At 38.0% G+C, this 17,150-nt stretch overlaps 3 protein-coding genes across 6 annotated transcripts in view; 1 reads left to right on the plus strand and 2 right to left on the minus strand.

Annotated features, from left to right (window-relative positions):
• The window catches only part of LOC107740435 (coronin-2B-like), a 41,406-nt gene extending 33,660 nt beyond the window's left edge, over positions 1-7,746 (plus strand). For 2 of the 4 annotated variants that reach the window (XM_016552873.1, XM_016552876.1), the window contains exons 5-13: positions 271-435; positions 1,221-1,340; positions 1,956-2,060; positions 3,498-3,594; positions 4,172-4,284; positions 5,480-5,570; positions 5,665-5,804; positions 5,905-7,438; positions 7,481-7,746. In XM_016552873.1, coding sequence (XP_016408359.1) covers positions 271-435; positions 1,221-1,340; positions 1,956-2,060; positions 3,498-3,594; positions 4,172-4,284; positions 5,480-5,570; positions 5,665-5,804; positions 5,905-6,078 — 1,005 coding nt within the window. In that variant the 3' untranslated portion in view covers positions 6,079-7,438; positions 7,481-7,746. Of the gene's footprint in view, positions 1-270; positions 436-1,220; positions 1,341-1,955; positions 2,061-3,497; positions 3,595-4,171; positions 4,285-5,479; positions 5,571-5,664; positions 5,805-5,904 lie in introns of all 4 variants that reach the window. The other 2 variants (XM_016552875.1, XM_016552874.1) reach the window with 2 other exon arrangements.
• Positions 7,747-9,292: 1,546 nt separating this feature from the next.
• On the minus strand, positions 9,293-11,220 carry LOC107740478 (acidic leucine-rich nuclear phosphoprotein 32 family member A-like; the record flags this gene model as incomplete). Its single annotated transcript, XM_016552935.1, has 5 exons — positions 9,293-10,166; positions 10,270-10,324; positions 10,415-10,524; positions 10,627-10,825; positions 11,089-11,220. Coding segments are annotated over 5 exons (561 nt in total), but the record flags the coding sequence as incomplete, so codon positions are not given.
• A 7-nt stretch (positions 11,221-11,227) lies between these two features.
• On the minus strand, positions 11,228-16,564 carry anp32a (acidic (leucine-rich) nuclear phosphoprotein 32 family, member A). Its single transcript, XM_016552877.1, has 7 exons — positions 15,880-16,564; positions 13,733-13,882; positions 13,498-13,620; positions 12,406-12,604; positions 12,185-12,303; positions 12,040-12,094; positions 11,228-11,936 (listed from the first exon to the last, which is right to left on the minus strand). The coding sequence occupies exons 1-7, from the start codon at positions 15,931-15,933 to the stop codon at positions 11,872-11,874; spliced, it is 765 nt and encodes a 254-aa protein (XP_016408363.1). The 5' UTR covers positions 15,934-16,564; the 3' UTR covers positions 11,228-11,871.
• Positions 16,565-17,150: the final 586 nt, after the last annotated feature.

The raw sequence follows: 17,150 nt of genomic DNA on the forward strand, positions 1-17,150 counted from the left end.
TCTCTTTGGTTTTGAGACTTTAGTCTTTGCAACTTCAGGGATCTTATCTATGCACAATCAGCTTGTAACACTCCAAAGAGAAAGGAAAACTTGAAATCGCATCATATGACCCCTTTAAAACATCTAACCAAATAACAGTGTGGACAGTCAGTATTTTAAAGATTGTATTCTGATTGTCCACAATATGATCACGAGAGTGCCACTTTCAAAAATAAAACTGTCAAAAGACTGCACTCAAGGTTTGACTATTGTGTTTTTCTCTTTCTGTAGATCCTCATTTGGAATCTTGAGATTGGAGAGCCAGTGAAAATGATTGACTGTCACACCGATGTGATCCTCTGTATGTCATTTAACACAGAGGGCAGCCTGCTGGCCACCAGCTGCAAGGACAAGAAGCTCCGCGTCATCGAGCCCCGCTCTGGCAAAGTGCTACAGGTGTGGATTGTGTGCATTTAGTCTTACAGTACATGCACTCGAGCAATCATTGATGCAGAAACACTCATTACAGATTTCAGTCATGTTCCTTCTTAAAACTTGAATTGACACTTGGTTTAAAACATGTACTGTATTTCTACACTTCTATTCAAAAGTTTGGTGTCAGTCAGATTGTTTTTTTGAGAAATTAATCAGAACTTAATACTTTTAATCAGCAGGGATACAAATAATTGATCAAAAGTGATAGTAAAGATTTATAGTGTTACAAAATTTTCAGTTTTAAATAAATGTTGTTTATTTTGAACTTTTTATTCATCAATGAAACTTGAAAAAAATATTCAGCGCAACATCTATAATAATACGAAATGTTTCTTGAGAACCAAATGAGCATATTAGAATGATTTCTGGAATAATGACTGCTGAAAAATCAGCATTACCATCACCAGAATAAATTAAATTTTAAAATATATTAAAGCAGAAAACAGTTTTTTATATACTTTACAATAGTACTGTTTTACTTTTACTGTTATTTTGTATTTTTAAAGTAAATAAATGCAGCCTCTGTGAGCATAAGAGACTTCTTTTTTTTTTTTTTAAATGATCGACTCCAAAATATTTGAAAGGTATTGCTTTTTTATTTATAAAAATATTTCATTAACAAATAAACCATACACAGAGAATAAAACACTCTTTCATTTATATAATAATCATAATTTTTCATGCATGATTTTGTAAATGCACTATTGAGTAAAATTTCACCTTTATTTTTGTTTTATATTGTCAAGCAGGAGGCGAACTTTAAAAACCACAAAGTGAACCGTGTTGTGTTCCTAGGCAACATGAAACGACTCCTAACGACAGGTGTGTCTCGCTGGAACACACGCCAGATTGCTCTCTGGGACCAGGTGAGAAGAACCTGTGTATGTGTGTGGGTCAGCTTTTGACCTGATCAAATATCCCCACAAGGGTAGTTAAACCTGAAATCACTTACATTCTGTAAGGAAAACAAATGAATAAACACAAAATATTGTCTTCATTAAAATGTAAATGCTAAAATGTGTCTGCGAGGGTCAGGGCTAGGGGTTTGTGTAGTTTTAGGGGTTAAAATATGTCATTAGTTCAGTATAAAGACAAAGTCAATGGAAAGACTTCACCATGACAGATAAACAAATGTATGTGTGTTTTTGTGTGATTAATTCCCAAAACTCATCCAGAAATACACATTGTCCCTGATGTCTGCATTACCCTAAAGATTACCGTGCTGAAAGTCATTGTTTTCTTCTCAGCATCTTCCCTGTAATTATTGTGTGATAATCACATTCATTGTTCTTTGTAAGTGTAGCTAAACAGCTACACTCAACTGCAGTAATGAGAGAATGTGGGTAAAGAAGCTGGTTGCGTTGCTCTTAGTACATTGTCAGGGTTCTGAGAAAGCCCTGTGTCGCAAAAATATTTTTGTAAAATGGGAAAATTGCTCTCAAAAGTTATTTGCTCTCATACCACACTGTCTCTCTTGACAGGAGGATCTGTCCATGCCAATCATTGAGGAGGAGATTGACGGCCTATCAGGACTGCTTTTCCCTTTCTATGATGCAGACACACATATGCTCTACTTAGCAGGCAAGGTACATATTCTCAATACTGTTAAGGATTCTTACATGCTTGTAATGCTTGCACTGTAAATGTGCAAGACGTTCAAAAGTTTAGGGTCAGTAAGGTTTTTTTTAACAACTTAAGAAATGTTTCTTGAGCATCAGTTCAACATATGTGACCCTGGACCACAAACCAGTCTTAAAGGTACAATATGTAATTTTCGCCGCTGGAGGGCGCGTATTCAAAATAAACAAAGAGGCAAAGGCGTAGTTTGATTACGACGTGACTGAGGGTGGAATCATGGTCCGGTCGTGCGTATGTGGGGTAAAGCAGCGCTGTTTTATCAGATACATTTGAAAGTTCAGTTATAATGCTACTCTGTGCGGTCGTCACCGGTCTATTAAAACGCACAACATATTAAAGCGTCTTTGGTGAAATCGAGGGGTTATGACGTCATTGGCAGGCGACACAATGACACTATGAACACGCTCCGTGTCACTAGTTAAAATTACTTATTTCTCTGGATTTAAACATTCTTCGAAACATTTGGGATAATGTAAGTACACAAATCAGCAAAATATATAACACTGTTCTAGTGGTTTTTGGATATTTTAATAAAAAAAATCTTACATATTGTGCCTTTAAGTAGCAAGGGTACATTTGAAGCAATATCCAAATATCCATTGTATGGGTCAAAATTATTGATTTTTCTTTTGTGCCAAAAATCATTAGGATATTAAGTAAAGATTGTGTTGCAAGAAGATATTTTGTAAATTTCTAACCGTAAATATATCAAAACGTAATTTTTGATTAGTAATATGCATTGCTAAGGACTTCATTTGGACAACTTTAAAGGCGATTTTCTCAATATTTTGATATTTTGCACCCTCAGATTCCAGATTTCTCTCGGTCAAATATTGTTCTATCCTAACAATCCTATACATAAATGGAAAGCTTATTTATTCAGCTTTCAGATGATGTATATATCTCAATTTAAAAAGATTGACCCTTATGACTGGTTTTGTGGTCCAGGGTCACTTATTAGAATGATGTCTGAAGCATCAAGTGACACTGAAGACTGGAGTAATGGCTGCTGAAAATTGCAGAAAAAAAACTTTTGAAAATATATTCAAATAGAGTTTTATCGTGATGGTTTAAATTGTAATAATATTTCACAGTATTACATTTGATCGTATTTTAAGCCTTGGTGACTGGTGAGCATAAGAGACATCTTTCAAAAGCATTAAAACATTCAAAAAAATCCCAATCTCAAACTGCTGAATGGTATATTTAGGCATATATTAGATATATCAATATTTTGTTTCAGTTATATAATGAAAAGACATATTGATGCACCAGTAGGGCATTATACGTTGATATAGCAGTTGCTTGAATTGCCATCACAAATGATCACCTTAGAAAAAACTGTAATTGTCTTTGAACTGACTAAAAAGACGGTGTAATTGCAGGGTGATGGGAACATCCGGTACTATGAGATCACCCTGGAGAAACCCTATCTGCAGTATCTCATGGAGTTCAGGTCCCCTGCACCACAGAAAGGGCTCGGTAAAGCTGAATCCACAGCCTTCGATGATCACACTACACCAGCAACGTCTGTAAAATGGTGTAGGAAACTTTCCAAATTAACCCTAGAATGCAAAAAAACCCAAAACAGAAACCAAAACAATCTACGCAAATTGATAAAGGGGATCAAAATGGCCCATATTGGATTCAGTGGTTCTCTTCATAGAAAGCATCCTTGTTTTTTTTCATTTTCAGTGCAAGGAAATAATTTTTTGATAATGTTCATTTGTTCACTTTGGCAGCATTCAAAATGTTATTTCTGAATCTTTGATCAAAATATGTAAATGATAATAGTCTCATGAGGAATATAAGGAATATCACAGAATCCCATTATTTTAATTAACAAAATTTTACTCTCTTTATGCAGTCTAGGGTTAAACCTGGAATTTTGTATGTATAACCTTAGCACTTTTATTTTCTCAGTAGGTTCTCTCTCTTAATAAATCAACTATGTGTTGTGTTATGGTCTCTTCAATATCAAGATAAAACCATGAGTAAGCATGCCAATTACCAGTGCCAACTTCTCATACGTTCCTCTCTCATGTGTGTACTCTGATAGGAGTGATGCCAAAGCATGGGCTGGATGTAGGAGCGTGTGAAGTCTTCAGGTTTTATAAATTGGTGACTCTAAAGGGCCTGATTGAGCCAATCTCTATGATTGTACCTAGAAGGGTGAGCATAAGCACCATAAAGCTATTAGTTCACAGTCCGCGGTTCCCAGTTAAATGGATCATTGAGAGTTACACTGAAGGATGAGAGAAATTTGTGGTAGACATACCCCTTGTGTGAGGTCTATAGTTGAGTATCCTGCCAAAATGTCTCTTTTTAAGCAAGCAGTCTGACAGGATGGAGGAATCCATCACCTCTCTGTTGCTGGTATGATGAGAGTAGTGAGCCATGTAATAACCTCCATGTGAGACACAGCATGTCCGTTTTGTGCTCTGTAGAGAATGGACAGTAGCAGGGTTGGCCCTTTATCGGAGGGCTTTAAAAACAGTGGGAGGGACAGCCTCCTATCAACACCACAATTTTAAAACACACCCCAATAAATCCAGTGGCAGTTCTGTTTCAGTGCAAACGGTCCTGATACCCATCAATCCATATCTATCATTCATGATAGAGGGCGAATCAGCCAACCTTTTAACCCAGGGGTTTTAAAATCAGGATGCAACAAGAGGGTGTTACACAAATTTGGGAAGAAAAAAATACATTTACAGTTGTGTTTATCAGAATGAATATAGTTATGCATATTATATGCACATTTATTCTTGCAACATACATATGTTCAAGAATTGTTTTTATTTGTGTTATATCTGATTTCTTTTTTTTAACACTGTTGCCTTTAACTTGCCATTTTTATGGAACTATTTTTTGTAAAGCTGCTTTGAAATTATATTTATTATGCAAAGTGTTATACAAATAAATGTAAATAAAAATGTTTCTAGTATTTGGTGGAAAAAAATACACAGTGAAGGTTGTAATATTGTAATATTTAAATATGAATTAAAAACACTTTTTTAATTTTAGTAAAATGACAAAGCAACTATATAATTAATATTACTATAATTTAATTTGGGAAACAACAGATACTACCTGAATACCTGGGATTATTTTCACTCAGATACTGAGTTACTTTTTCATCCAAAGTTTCTCACAGTACACTAATTACACACCCTGAAGCATCCCTAAGTGCTCTGCACAATGAACACAGTGATAACAGTGCTCTTTCTGTGAGCCTCTGGATTCCACGTGTTAGTTTAGACTGAACATTTACCTGCCCAGAGCCTAACACATCAACTAAATCTAATGAAAAACTTAAATCTAACTGTACGAATAACAGTAAATTGAAAACCCTCTTTCTTTGCAGTCGGAGACATATCAGGAGGACATTTATCCCATGACTCCTGGGACAGAACCTGCTCTGTCTGCTGATGAGTGGCTCAGTGGAATCAACCGAGGTAAAGACCTGCAGTTATTTTCAGAATAAAAATATTTGAAAAGAAAGACAAAGGCTAAAATGAATCGAATTCATGTCTGTATGTACACGTCTAGGTCCGGTGCTCATGTCCTTAAAAGAGGGCTACAACAGACCAAACACGCTGGTGTTCAAGGCTCCTGTGAAGGAGAAGAAGGGTGGAGTGGTCAATGGGATTGACCTGCTAGAAAACGTGCCTCCCCGTACAGAGAATGAGGTGTTACCGTAATTCTGTTTAGACTTATTATGGTTGTTGAAAGGACAGTTTATTAGGTGTTTATATATGTGTGTGTAACCCTGTGCGTTTTGCTCTGCAGCTCTTGCGGATGTTCTTCAGGCAGCAGGAAGAGTTGCGGCGACTGAAGGACGAACTTACGCAGAAGGACATTAAGATTCGACAGCTTGAGCTGGAGCTCAATAACATAAGGAACAGCCCAAATATCAACAACAATAACAACAGTAGCAGCAGCAGCAATGGTAGCAGCATTTGACATTGGATCTGTGCTGTGTCTATTGATTTCCTAAAGTGACACACTATAAGCCCTGAGCGCTGCTGAAACACACAGGCTTCCTTTTGCCTAAAACTCCAATATTTCTCCTTTAAGACCACAGGAAAGCAAGCGCTTGTCTTCATAAAGCAGTGTTTCGCTCTGACCCCCAGTGTTGACCCCACAGCTGCTGTGTACTAAGTCGACTTTATTGGAGTGATGATTCACTAACCCTGTGAAAACGGTCCCATCACGTGACCTTCAGTCATACTGTCGGTCTACCTGCAGTGGATTGATTCTTTCTAGGGATTGTTTGTGGTACACGCTATTCATTGCATTATCATCTCATAATTGTAGACTAAATTTAATTAATAGAATTATTTATTTATTTTTTTTTTCTTTGTGCTACTTAGCCTCGTTCTGAACAGAATATTAAGCTCCATATAGAGAAGAAACGTGTTTTAATAATGTCAAACAGACGTGCTTCACCCATCAAGCTGTTATCTCATGTAAACACTAGGTCTATTGCATCATTTTGATATGACCCACAGTGCTTTTGATGTAGAAACTCAAACACCACAGTGCAGTAATCTTACACGGCAGATGATATTTATCCAGCTGACATGCTCCTCAGTCTAGAAGTGTTGGGTTTGTACTAATAGCTTCACATAATTTCGATCCTTCTCACACTGTGCAATGTGAAATATGTTCAAATCAGTTTATAGAGGCAATTCAAATGGGTTTTTACGTTAAACTTAAGTATACATTTAGAAAAAGTACACTTTGCACTAGATGAAAACATTCAAAAAGGCCACAAATTGTAAAATCCAATTATGAAATGAATTAGTAATAGATGTAGTTTTAGAGACCTACACTGTAGTTCCATAGGAAAGGAAAGTAAAGAGGACGTGAGAAAAAGAAAGTTCAACAAATTAAAGAATGAAAGACAGAAATTGTTGCATTTTTGATTCAGTAAGTTGAATGAATGGTATAGCTACTTCATTTTAAAGACTGACTGATTTATAAAGCATCATGAAGCATTGTTACTTTTTTTTAAACTAACATTTAAATCAAACCTATTTATTGATTTCCGTTTTCAGTTCATACCTTCAAGTGAAATGTTTCAAGTTTTCAGGTTTGTAGCTTGTAACCATGAATTTACTGTATCCTTTCCGTCCTGTAACATTCAAATTATTGACCATTTTAAACAAATTGCTTCTTAGATGGGATGTAAGCTCTTATAATGTGCATTGTATTTAGCTTTGAACTTTCAATGTAAACCCTTTCAAATGTTTTATTGCAAAGTGGACAAATTCCTTGTGGGCAAATATCTTATGCGCCACCGCCACGAAACACTCCAGGTGTAGTCACGCTCTTCAGTGCGCGCAAAACATTTATTTTGGAGGGACAAACTGGACGTTTTTAAAGTTGAATGGCACATTTACTCGACCACCTATGAGCTGATGTGTTCAGATGTTATTCATTTTAAAGTATATATTCAGGTCCCTAAATGAAGTAGTGGTTATAAATAACCTCGCTCGACCAGCACGAAAAGGAAAGTGTGAATTTAGCAAGTGAGTGTTTGACATTTTCCTGCTGTCGCTATTTAATGAAAACAATATGAGCCTCAAGCTTTGTAAATATTTTACTTCATAAAACAATAACACAAACTCCAGCAGCTCTTGCGTCGTTATTGCAAAGTAATAGCGCGTTTTGAGGAGAAAGTGCATTTTAGGTATTTTGACATTAGGGGGCGGTAAAGCCACAGTCTTGCTCATCTCAGCACATAGGCCTTCACTTGCCATGAAACAGACTACACAGCATCCTCTTAACATGTTAAAGAGCAGTTCAGACACAAGCAGTAGTGCTTAGAAAACAACGGGTAATAATAACACTGGGCCTAGCTAAATGGGCCAAACAGTGAGGAACAGGTTATGTAGCAAGTAGCTACATTCCAAATCTTGTGCCTTATAATTGTGCATCATTTTAGATGTTGAGGTGAAGTGGTTATTAATTTGTTCACAGCGTGAGGTGCCAGAATATTTATGTTGTACTCAGCCCCTTTCATTTGGTGTCAGACAAGGCGCTCACTGCCTACACAAGCACAATTAATGTAGAAATTAGTGCTGTCAAACGATTAATCGCATCCAAAATAAAAGTTTTTGTTTGCATAATATGTGTTCTGTGTATATTTATTATGTATATATAAATATACACACACATACAGTATATGTTTTGAAAATATTTACATATATAATTTATATTATAAATACAATATATACAAAATAACATATTTATCTGAAATATATACTGTATGTGTGTATTTATATATACACATAATAAATATACACAGTACACACACATATATTACGTAAACAAAAACTTATTTTGGATGCGATTAATCGTTTGACAGCACTAGCAGAAATATTTCGTGCTGACAAAATTCCTGAAGAATTATGAGGCAAGACATAGGCTAACCTGTCTTTGATTCAAATGAAGAACATTAATTGGTAATTACTACTCTGTATTTCATTATTCATTATGATTAACTAACTAAAGCATGTTGCACAAAAGGTAATTGCATGCAAGGTAAAAACCTCTTCCTGAGGAATAACTGTAATGTGCTGAGCTGAATTTACTTGAATGGTACATCAAATCTAACGGTCTAGAGTAGACTGACTAGCTTAATTTACCTTCGATCTCACATACACACGCAAAAAAGAATGGCAATCTGTTCCCACAGATCGTAAGAGACACCTCAGTTACTCTGTATGCAATGCTTTCATGCTCATGTTAACAAAGCACATGCTTATACAGTAAATATTCATTTGAACAAAAATGCTGACTTCTATTCATGTGAAATCTTAAGTCTTCTTTTAATAAAAAGTTCAATCAGTATGATCTGAAAACTGGATACAGCTCAGTTAAAATTGTGTATGCTTTCTATTTAAATTGGTATGATGCTTCTGAATATTTACACAATATTCAGTCAGGTATCATCAAAAATAGACAAGCTATTTTCCCTGAGCTTCACAATGCAATTTCACGTCATATATTCAGTTAACCCGCAATATCAGTGGCGAGATGATATACACTTGTCATTTCTGCACAAGACTTCAAATACATACTCTATTGATCAAGTATGTAATCACATCTAATTACAATAAGTGGATTTTCTGTGGCTGTCAGAACAGAGAACTTCAAATTAGAGAGCCTCTTGCGTTTTTATTCATTTTATTACAGTTAATGGTTACAACTGAGATTATTTGTGAAAATGTCTGCCATTATCAAAGGGGAATCAGAAAAAAATATATTTGGTCATTATTTACAAAGAACACGAAACCTCTGAACTATCCACACAAAAGGGAGAAAGGGTTTAGGGCTCATTTGACAAGGGCAGACATTCGGCTCTGAACATTAAAAAATAAAATAAAAATCACATTGAGAGGTTGAACTGACATCATGATGTATTCTTCAAGCCTAAACAGCACGTCACATGGTGGTAGTGGTGTGATGATGATGATGAAGAAAACACCAAAGAAACAAAATACACAAATAAAAGATGCAATAAAAAAAGTGGGTTAGAAAATGTTCTTCCTTGAAATCCAGTAGTCAACTTTAAAATAGAGTCAGCCATGCACTTCTAAAAGGTTTTTGGTTGTTTTTTTCTTTTTTAATACAGAAGTCATCACCAGCATTTAGGCATCAACAGTAAAGACAGGGAAAAATTACAAGAGCATACTGGTCTTTTTTTCCAACAATAATAAATTTCCACACTGTGTTGTCAGCCATTTGAAGAGCTTTTGGAGAAAATGAAGGGAATCAAACTGAAAGTACAAACCAAACCAAAAGAAAACAACAACAACAACATCAACAACAAAAAAGCTAAAAACAAATATTTAATGTGTCCTCGTTTATACTAACCCACCCCCTACCATTTGAATACCTCCCCAAACCATCGCAGAGTGACAATAGAACAGATATACAGGGGTTAAACGGTCAGATCACAATGGGGGGAGTGCATGTTCAGTCATCATCTTCCTCCCCTTCCTCATCCAGCTCTCTTTTCCTCTTCTGACCCCGCTCCTCCTCTGTAAACACAACACAGGAGGACCAGAAGTTTCGTTTACTCTTACTCTCACGCTGCTTACCAGCATTCAATTCACGGGTACAACGCTTCATCCATTCACTTACCAATGTCTTCCTCATCATCTACCTCGCCATCATTTAACTCTTCTTCCTCCTCTTCCTAAAAGCATGCGAAAAAGGCACATATTGACACCATATACACGTGTATTTGTAAACAAAAAAGGAACCATCATTATTTTCCGGCATTAACCTCTCCGCTGATGTCCTCTTCTTCCTCCTCTTCTCCCTCTTCCTCATCATCCTCCTCTTCATCTTCATCTCCTGGAGCTGCCTCTTCATCATACTCCTCCTCTTCTCCCTCTGCAGACAAAATTAGGTCAATGACAAATTAGTTCCTTGATCTCAATTAAAAAACTGAGAAACCTCGAAGCACTGTGTCAGTCAGACTCTTCACAAACATACCATCTTCATCATCCTCATCATCATCTAGGCCTTCGACGTAAGCTTCGGCGTCAGAGTCGGGTGCTTCTTTATCCTCTTTGTCATAGCCATCAAGATATGTCAACTGAGGGAGCAGCTTGAAAACATTTTCTCTGTAGTCATTCAGGTTTGTCACCTCACAGTTGAACAAGTCTAAACTTTTGAGGCTTTCCAATTTTTTCTGTTGGGAAAAAGACAGGAGAACAAATTAATAACAATAATAAATTGTTATTTTTATAATTTCAAGCCATCTAAAATCCAAGTCAGGCAACAACATCATTATTTAGATGTGTTATTCAAGAATATTAATAATAGTAGTGCTTGAAAGTCTCTCAACAGTGTTATCAGTGAGCGTATACATAAATTAAAATATATTCATCACTAAGTTCTAAGTTACTAAACTCCACTAGTTACGACTCCAATGATACTATAAACACATCTTACCAGGGGTTCGATGGTGCTGAGGTCTTTAATTTTGTTGCCGCTGAGGTTGAGATGGGTGAGGTTGGGACACTTCTCTGCCAGTACCTCCAGACCCCCTGAGATTCTGTTATCGCTAAGCTCGAGCTGTGCAAAACATGATTCAGTTCATTTGACAAGGGCAGACATTCGGCTCTGAACATTAAAAAATAAAATAAAAATCACATTGAGAGGTTGAACTGACATCATGATGTATTCTTCAAGCCTAAACAGCACGTCACATGGTGGTAGTGGTGTGATGATGATGATGAAGAAAACACCAAAGAAACAAAATACACAAATAAAAGATGCAATAAAAAAAGTGGGTTAGAAAATGTTCTTCCTTGAAATCCAGTAGTCAACTTTAAAATAGAGTCAGCCATGCACTTCTAAAAGGTTTTTGGTTGTTTTTTTCTTTTTTAATACAGAAGTCATCACCAGCATTTAGGCATCAACAGTAAAGACAGGGAAAAATTACAAGAGCATACTGGTCTTTTTTTCCAACAATAATAAATTTCCACACTGTGTTGTCAGCCATTTGAAGAGCTTTTGGAGAAAATGAAGGGAATCAAACTGAAAGTACAAACCAAACCAAAAGAAAACAACAACAACAACAACAAAAAAGATAAAAACAAATATTTAAACTGTGTCCTCCTTTATACTAACCCACCCCCTACCATTTGAATACCTCCCCAAACCATCGCAGAGTGACAATAGAACAGATATACAGGGGTTAAACGGTCAGATCACAATGGGGGGAGTGCATGTTCAGTCATCATCTTCCTCCCCTTCCTCATCCAGCTCTCTTTTCCTCTTCTGACCCCGCTCCTCCTCTGTAAACACAACACAGGAGGACCAGAAGTTTCGTTTACTCTTACTCTCACGCTGCTTACCAGCATTCAATTCACGGGTACAACGCTTCATCCATTCACTTACCAATGTCTTCCTCATCATCTACCTCGCCATCATTTAACTCTTCTTCCTCCTCTTCCTAAAAGCATGCGAAAAAGGCACATATTGACACCATATACACGTGTATTTGTAAACAAAAAAGGAACCATCATTATTTTCCGGCATTAACCTCTCCGCTGATGTCCTCTTCTTCCTCCTCTTCTCCCTCTTCCTCATCCTCCTCCTCTCCCTCTTCTTCATCTTCATCTCCTGGAGCTGCATCTTCATCATACTCCTCCTCTTCTCCCTCTGCAAACAAAATTAGGTCAATGACAAATCAATTCCTTAATCTCAGTTTAATAACTGATACATCTTGAAGCACGGTGTCAGTCAGACTCTTCAGAAACATACCATCTTCATCATCCTCGTCGTCGTCTAGGCCTTCGACGTAAGCTTCGGCGTCAGAGTCGGGTGCTTCTTTATCCTCTTTGTCATAGCCATCAAGATATGTCAACTGAGGGAGCAGCTTGAAAACATTTTCTCTGTAGTCATTCAGGTTTGTCACCTCACAATTGAACAAGTCTAAACTTTTGAGGCTTTCCAATTTTTTCTGTTGGGAAAAAGACAGGAGGACAAATTAATAATAATAATAAATTGGCGTTGTTTTTGTAATTTCAAGCCATTTAAAATCCAAGTCAACTTTTTTGTGCCAAGCAACAACAGAATTATTTAGATGTGTTATTCAAGAATGTTAAAATTAACAGTATATATATATATATATATATATATATATATAATAAAATATAATCAATTAATTAAAAATATTTCATCAGTAAGTTGATAAACTCCACTTGTTTAGAACTCCTATGATACTATAAACGCATCTCACCAGGGGTTCGATGGTGCTGAGGTCTTTAATTTTGTTGCCGCTGAGGTTGAGATGGGTGAGGTTGGGACACTTCTCTGCCAGTACCTCCAGACCCCCTGAGATTCTGTTATCGCTAAGCTCGAGCTGTGCAAAACATATTCAGTGTCATATTAATAAGACTGGCAAAGACTTAACACAATCAAAATATATATATTTTTGATACTTCTGAAGTAGTGTTCAAGAAAGCACCTATTACCTTTTTGAGTTTGTTTAGCTTCGGCAAATTAGCGACTGATGTTAAGCCTACATTGATTGTGCTTAAAAATTCCAGTTCCTCAAACTCATCAGTGAGGCCCTCAATTTTGCCCTCATTTGACCGACAGTTGTCCAACACAAGCTCTTTCACCTGTTAAAGGGCACATGAGACGAAATGTTATGATTAATGAATGCAGCATTTGTTAGAGTCTCCACCTGAGAGGCTTAAATTCAGTCACAGCAGAGCTGTTTCTAACTTTTGCAGCATGCTAAGAGCACTATATATAATAAAATATAATCAATTAATTAAAAATATTTCATCAGTAAGTTGATAAACTCCACTTGTTTAGAACTCCTATGATACTATAAACGCATCTCACCAGGGGTTCGATGGTGCTGAGGTCTTTAATTTTGTTGCCGCTGAGGTTGAGATGGGTGAGGTTGGGACACTTCTCTGCCAGTACCTCCAGACCCCCTGAGATTCTGTTATCGCTAAGCTCGAGCTGTGCAAAACATATTCAGTGTCATATTAATAAGACTGGCAAAGACTTAACACAATCAAAATATATATATTTTTGATACTTCTGAAGTAGTGTTCAAGAAAGCACCTATTACCTTTTTGAGTTTGTTTAGCTTCGGCAAATTAGCGACTGATGTTAAGCCTACATTGATTGTGCTTAAAAATTCCAGTTCCTCAAACTCATCAGTGAGGCCCTCAATTTTGCCCTCATTTGACCGACAGTTGTCCAACACAAGCTCTTTCACCTGTTAAAGGGCACATGAGACGAAATGTTATGATTAATGAATGCAGCATTTGTTAGAGTCTCCACCTGAGAGGCTTAAATTCAGTCACAGCAGAGCTGTTTCTAACTTTTGCAGCATGCTAAGAGCACCGTGTGGTGTTTACTTCTATCATGTTGACCCACCAAAACAGCAACAAAAAAAAAAATTCTCTCTATAGATCACACCGTTATCAGCAAATACTTGGAAAAAATAAAGACAGCTTCTATTCTTAACAAAATATGAATATATTAATCAGGTTAGAATGAGGGGGGAAAGATAGCAGATAAACCGAATCGGGCGCCAATCAGTTGTAAAGTTTACTTCAGCATGCGGTCTACAGTAGCAGATAGGGGTGCATGTTTCGGTGCTTTGACAAAATCTCACATTTGACTCCCTATCCAACAAAATGGCTGACTCCGCAACAAGCGGCGTACATTGTTTTCCTGAGGGTAGAGCATTTTTACTATAGTGTGTGCGTGCTCGAACAGCAAAGTAAAGACGCGTAAACGATAGCCTGGGTGTTACACAAATGCATTACATTGTCTTGGAAGAGCAAAGACACGAGGACGGACCCAAGAATTCACGAGTAGGAGGGGCAGTGAGGCGCATGATAATTCAACGGAGTCACTCTTTAAGCGAAAGGTACTGACTTTCACGGAATAAAAATGAATTTCCCGGCTTCGGACACGCTCGACTCTCTATATTCGACGGTTCTGGTCGGTTCAAAGCATAGAGACGGCGGCAACGATTCTCTGCTCGATTAAATATCGTGCGTCTTTGTTGCTGGTTAAAATGGCGCCTTGTCCTAGATCTTGCAACTAGAGCAGCGCAGCTTCAAGTTGCGTAGCGCTCACATAAGCGTCCAGTCTGTGTCAATAACATGCAGAGCCACACGGCTGAAAATCTCTTTATCCTGCCAGTGGAGACGCACAGAAGAGCTCAGAATACGGTTATGACATTTTAATTACGAGCTCTATTACAGCGTATTTAGGTATGCGTACAAGGGCAATAACAGGGACCTTGATAATGTTGCACTGAATTGATCCGAGTCGGTAGTTACACTTGTGGGAATTGATATATAGTAAGAAAAACACGGAAGGCATTTAAGAAAGAGATTTGGTCTTTGCATTCTGGCAATGTCGTCGACATATAATGCAGTTTTAAATAGGTTTGGGCACCTTTAAGCAACTAGATATGCTGTGACACGATTCCTTTCTATACCGCGAACGAACAACAAATGCGCTCGTTTTCCCCATCCAAATCAAATAGGCGACTATTAGTACCGTGCTAGAAGCCCTCGAAAAGATCCCGCCTAAGTAATTACACAACTTTTCTTTGATTGAGAAACGTAAATGCTTTCGATTTATACTCAAATCCCTCAATAAAAGCCTTTTGCTGGAGAGATGCCACGAAATGTATTTGACCGATCGGGTTATCGCAAGCTATCTGTCAAATCGCCTGCACAGCAATTCACAAAAATGCGTCCCACAACAAGTTAGCGAACTGGCCAACGACCACTGTTACAGGCGAGTATGAATGTTGAATTGAAAATGGATGTGCGAAAGTATGAGAGAGGCATGAACTGGCGGCAGGCGACTTTTGCAGCACTGAGGATGCAAAGGAAAAGGGCGCGTTCAGGGGCTACAAAGTTACAAATATGGCTTCTCACGCCGCTTCCCTTGTTTATACACTGAATGCATGGAGCTCTTGTAGTTTCCGAGCACAGCATCACCAAAAGGTCTCGCGAAAGTTGGGAAAAATAATCAGTAAAACTGCTGAACTTATGGGCTGTGTATAGGTACACTGCGATAACAATATCCAAGGCTCTAGGCTTGTAACAAAGTCGCCGCAAACTTTTCATTCAAGACATCAACTTGACGCGTGCACATCTAACGCTAGCGTTGTCCATCCACGCAGAACTACACTAACCAACAGTTTTATTAAAATCATATCACTCAGCAATTAATAAAGATGCTTACGTCTGACGGCGTCCGGTTCCGCAACTCCAGGTGAATTCTCTTTTTCATATCCATCTTACTGAACTGTAAGTGAGTGATTTAAACCAAAGAGCGCAGTTAGACTTGGAGTCTTTGCTGCACATTCAGCTATAGCCTCTTAACAAACTAGCTATTGCGAGTCTCACAAACTTGATGCCTCAGTGGGTGGGAGTTGGGTGTGGGATTGTCGTCACCGGCGACCAATTAGAAGCGCGGAATGGAATGTGAAAATACTCACAGCGAAACTGACGACCAATCAGCGGTCGATCAGAAACTGGGTGGGGTTACAGGAACCGTTCGGTTGATCCAGCGAATCCGTTTTAGGGTGACATCTATGCGATAAAATCAACCGAACTGTCGAAGACGCAGAGACTAAACAGGGGTATGGCTAGTTACTTTAGTGTTAAGTGGCTTTATCCACACTTAGACCTGGATATAGGAGTTACAGGAATTAAAAAAAAAAGACGTTTTGAAATAAACTGACGCGTGTTGGTTACAATACAATGTAACGCTCGTGGAAGTGAGGGCTGTGCACTTATTAAATATTTTGTCAAACTACTGCTTTCGGTCTCGAAGTCTATGGTCTCGAAGCAGTTTCCTGGCAGGTAAGTACAGTCACTTTGGACTGATGGATGGTAGACCGTCCGGAAAACACGACCCCTCCCCCTTTTGGAGGGAATGCACGGCGGCGACCACCGAGACTATCTGCGCTAAAATCTTTATTACTTTATTAGTTTACGCAGTGAACGCTGGGGATTTTTCACACTGCTTGTCACAATAAAGGGGATTTCACGCAGTGTGGGTTTTAAACGAGTTAGCCCTGTTTATATAAACGCTGATATGTAAATAGTAGCCTATAATGGTTTAAACAGATGAAGCATAATATTACAACGCGAACCAGGGAATGGTTGCATAACAAAACGCACTAGACAAAACATACGAAAGCACGCTATCTATAAGGCGAAATGTGGTGATACGACATACATCGACGTAGTTTAATTATTACAAACGAGCCCAGCTATGGCAGAGCCCATAATTTACCAAGTAGCCACTGGTCTTATTAAAAACAAGTTGGTCACATGCACTTGACTGCCACATCGCACACTCCAACCAGGGGCCCACGCTTTTCCCTACAGTTCAAACCAGCCAATCGTATTTCAGGGGGAGCATTCACTTCCGCTCCTCGCTCTGACTATTGTTGGTATTGAGGGGAAAAAAACAAGGTCACCTGACTGTGCCCGGCGCCATCTTGA

Source organism: Sinocyclocheilus rhinocerous, unplaced genomic scaffold (genome assembly GCF_001515625.1).
Source record: "Sinocyclocheilus rhinocerous isolate Xijiao unplaced genomic scaffold, SAMN03320098_v1.1 scaffold225, whole genome shotgun sequence".
Classification (NCBI taxonomy): Eukaryota; Metazoa; Chordata; class Actinopteri; order Cypriniformes; family Cyprinidae; genus Sinocyclocheilus; species Sinocyclocheilus rhinocerous.

Bases quoted from the DNA above. Each gene is read 5' to 3' on its own strand.
- anp32a (XM_016552877.1), bottom strand. From the start codon at position 15,933: ATGGATATGAAAAAGAGAATTCACCTGGAGTTGCGGAACCGGACGCCG. The intron at 13,621-13,732 runs GTAATAGGTGCT...TGTTTTGCACAG, and splicing joins AGCTAAACAAACTCAAAAAG to CTCGAGCTTAGCGATAACAG. The intron at 11,937-12,039 runs GTAAGTGAATGG...TTGTGTTTACAG, and splicing joins AGATGATGAGGAAGACATTG to AGGAGGAGCGGGGTCAGAAG.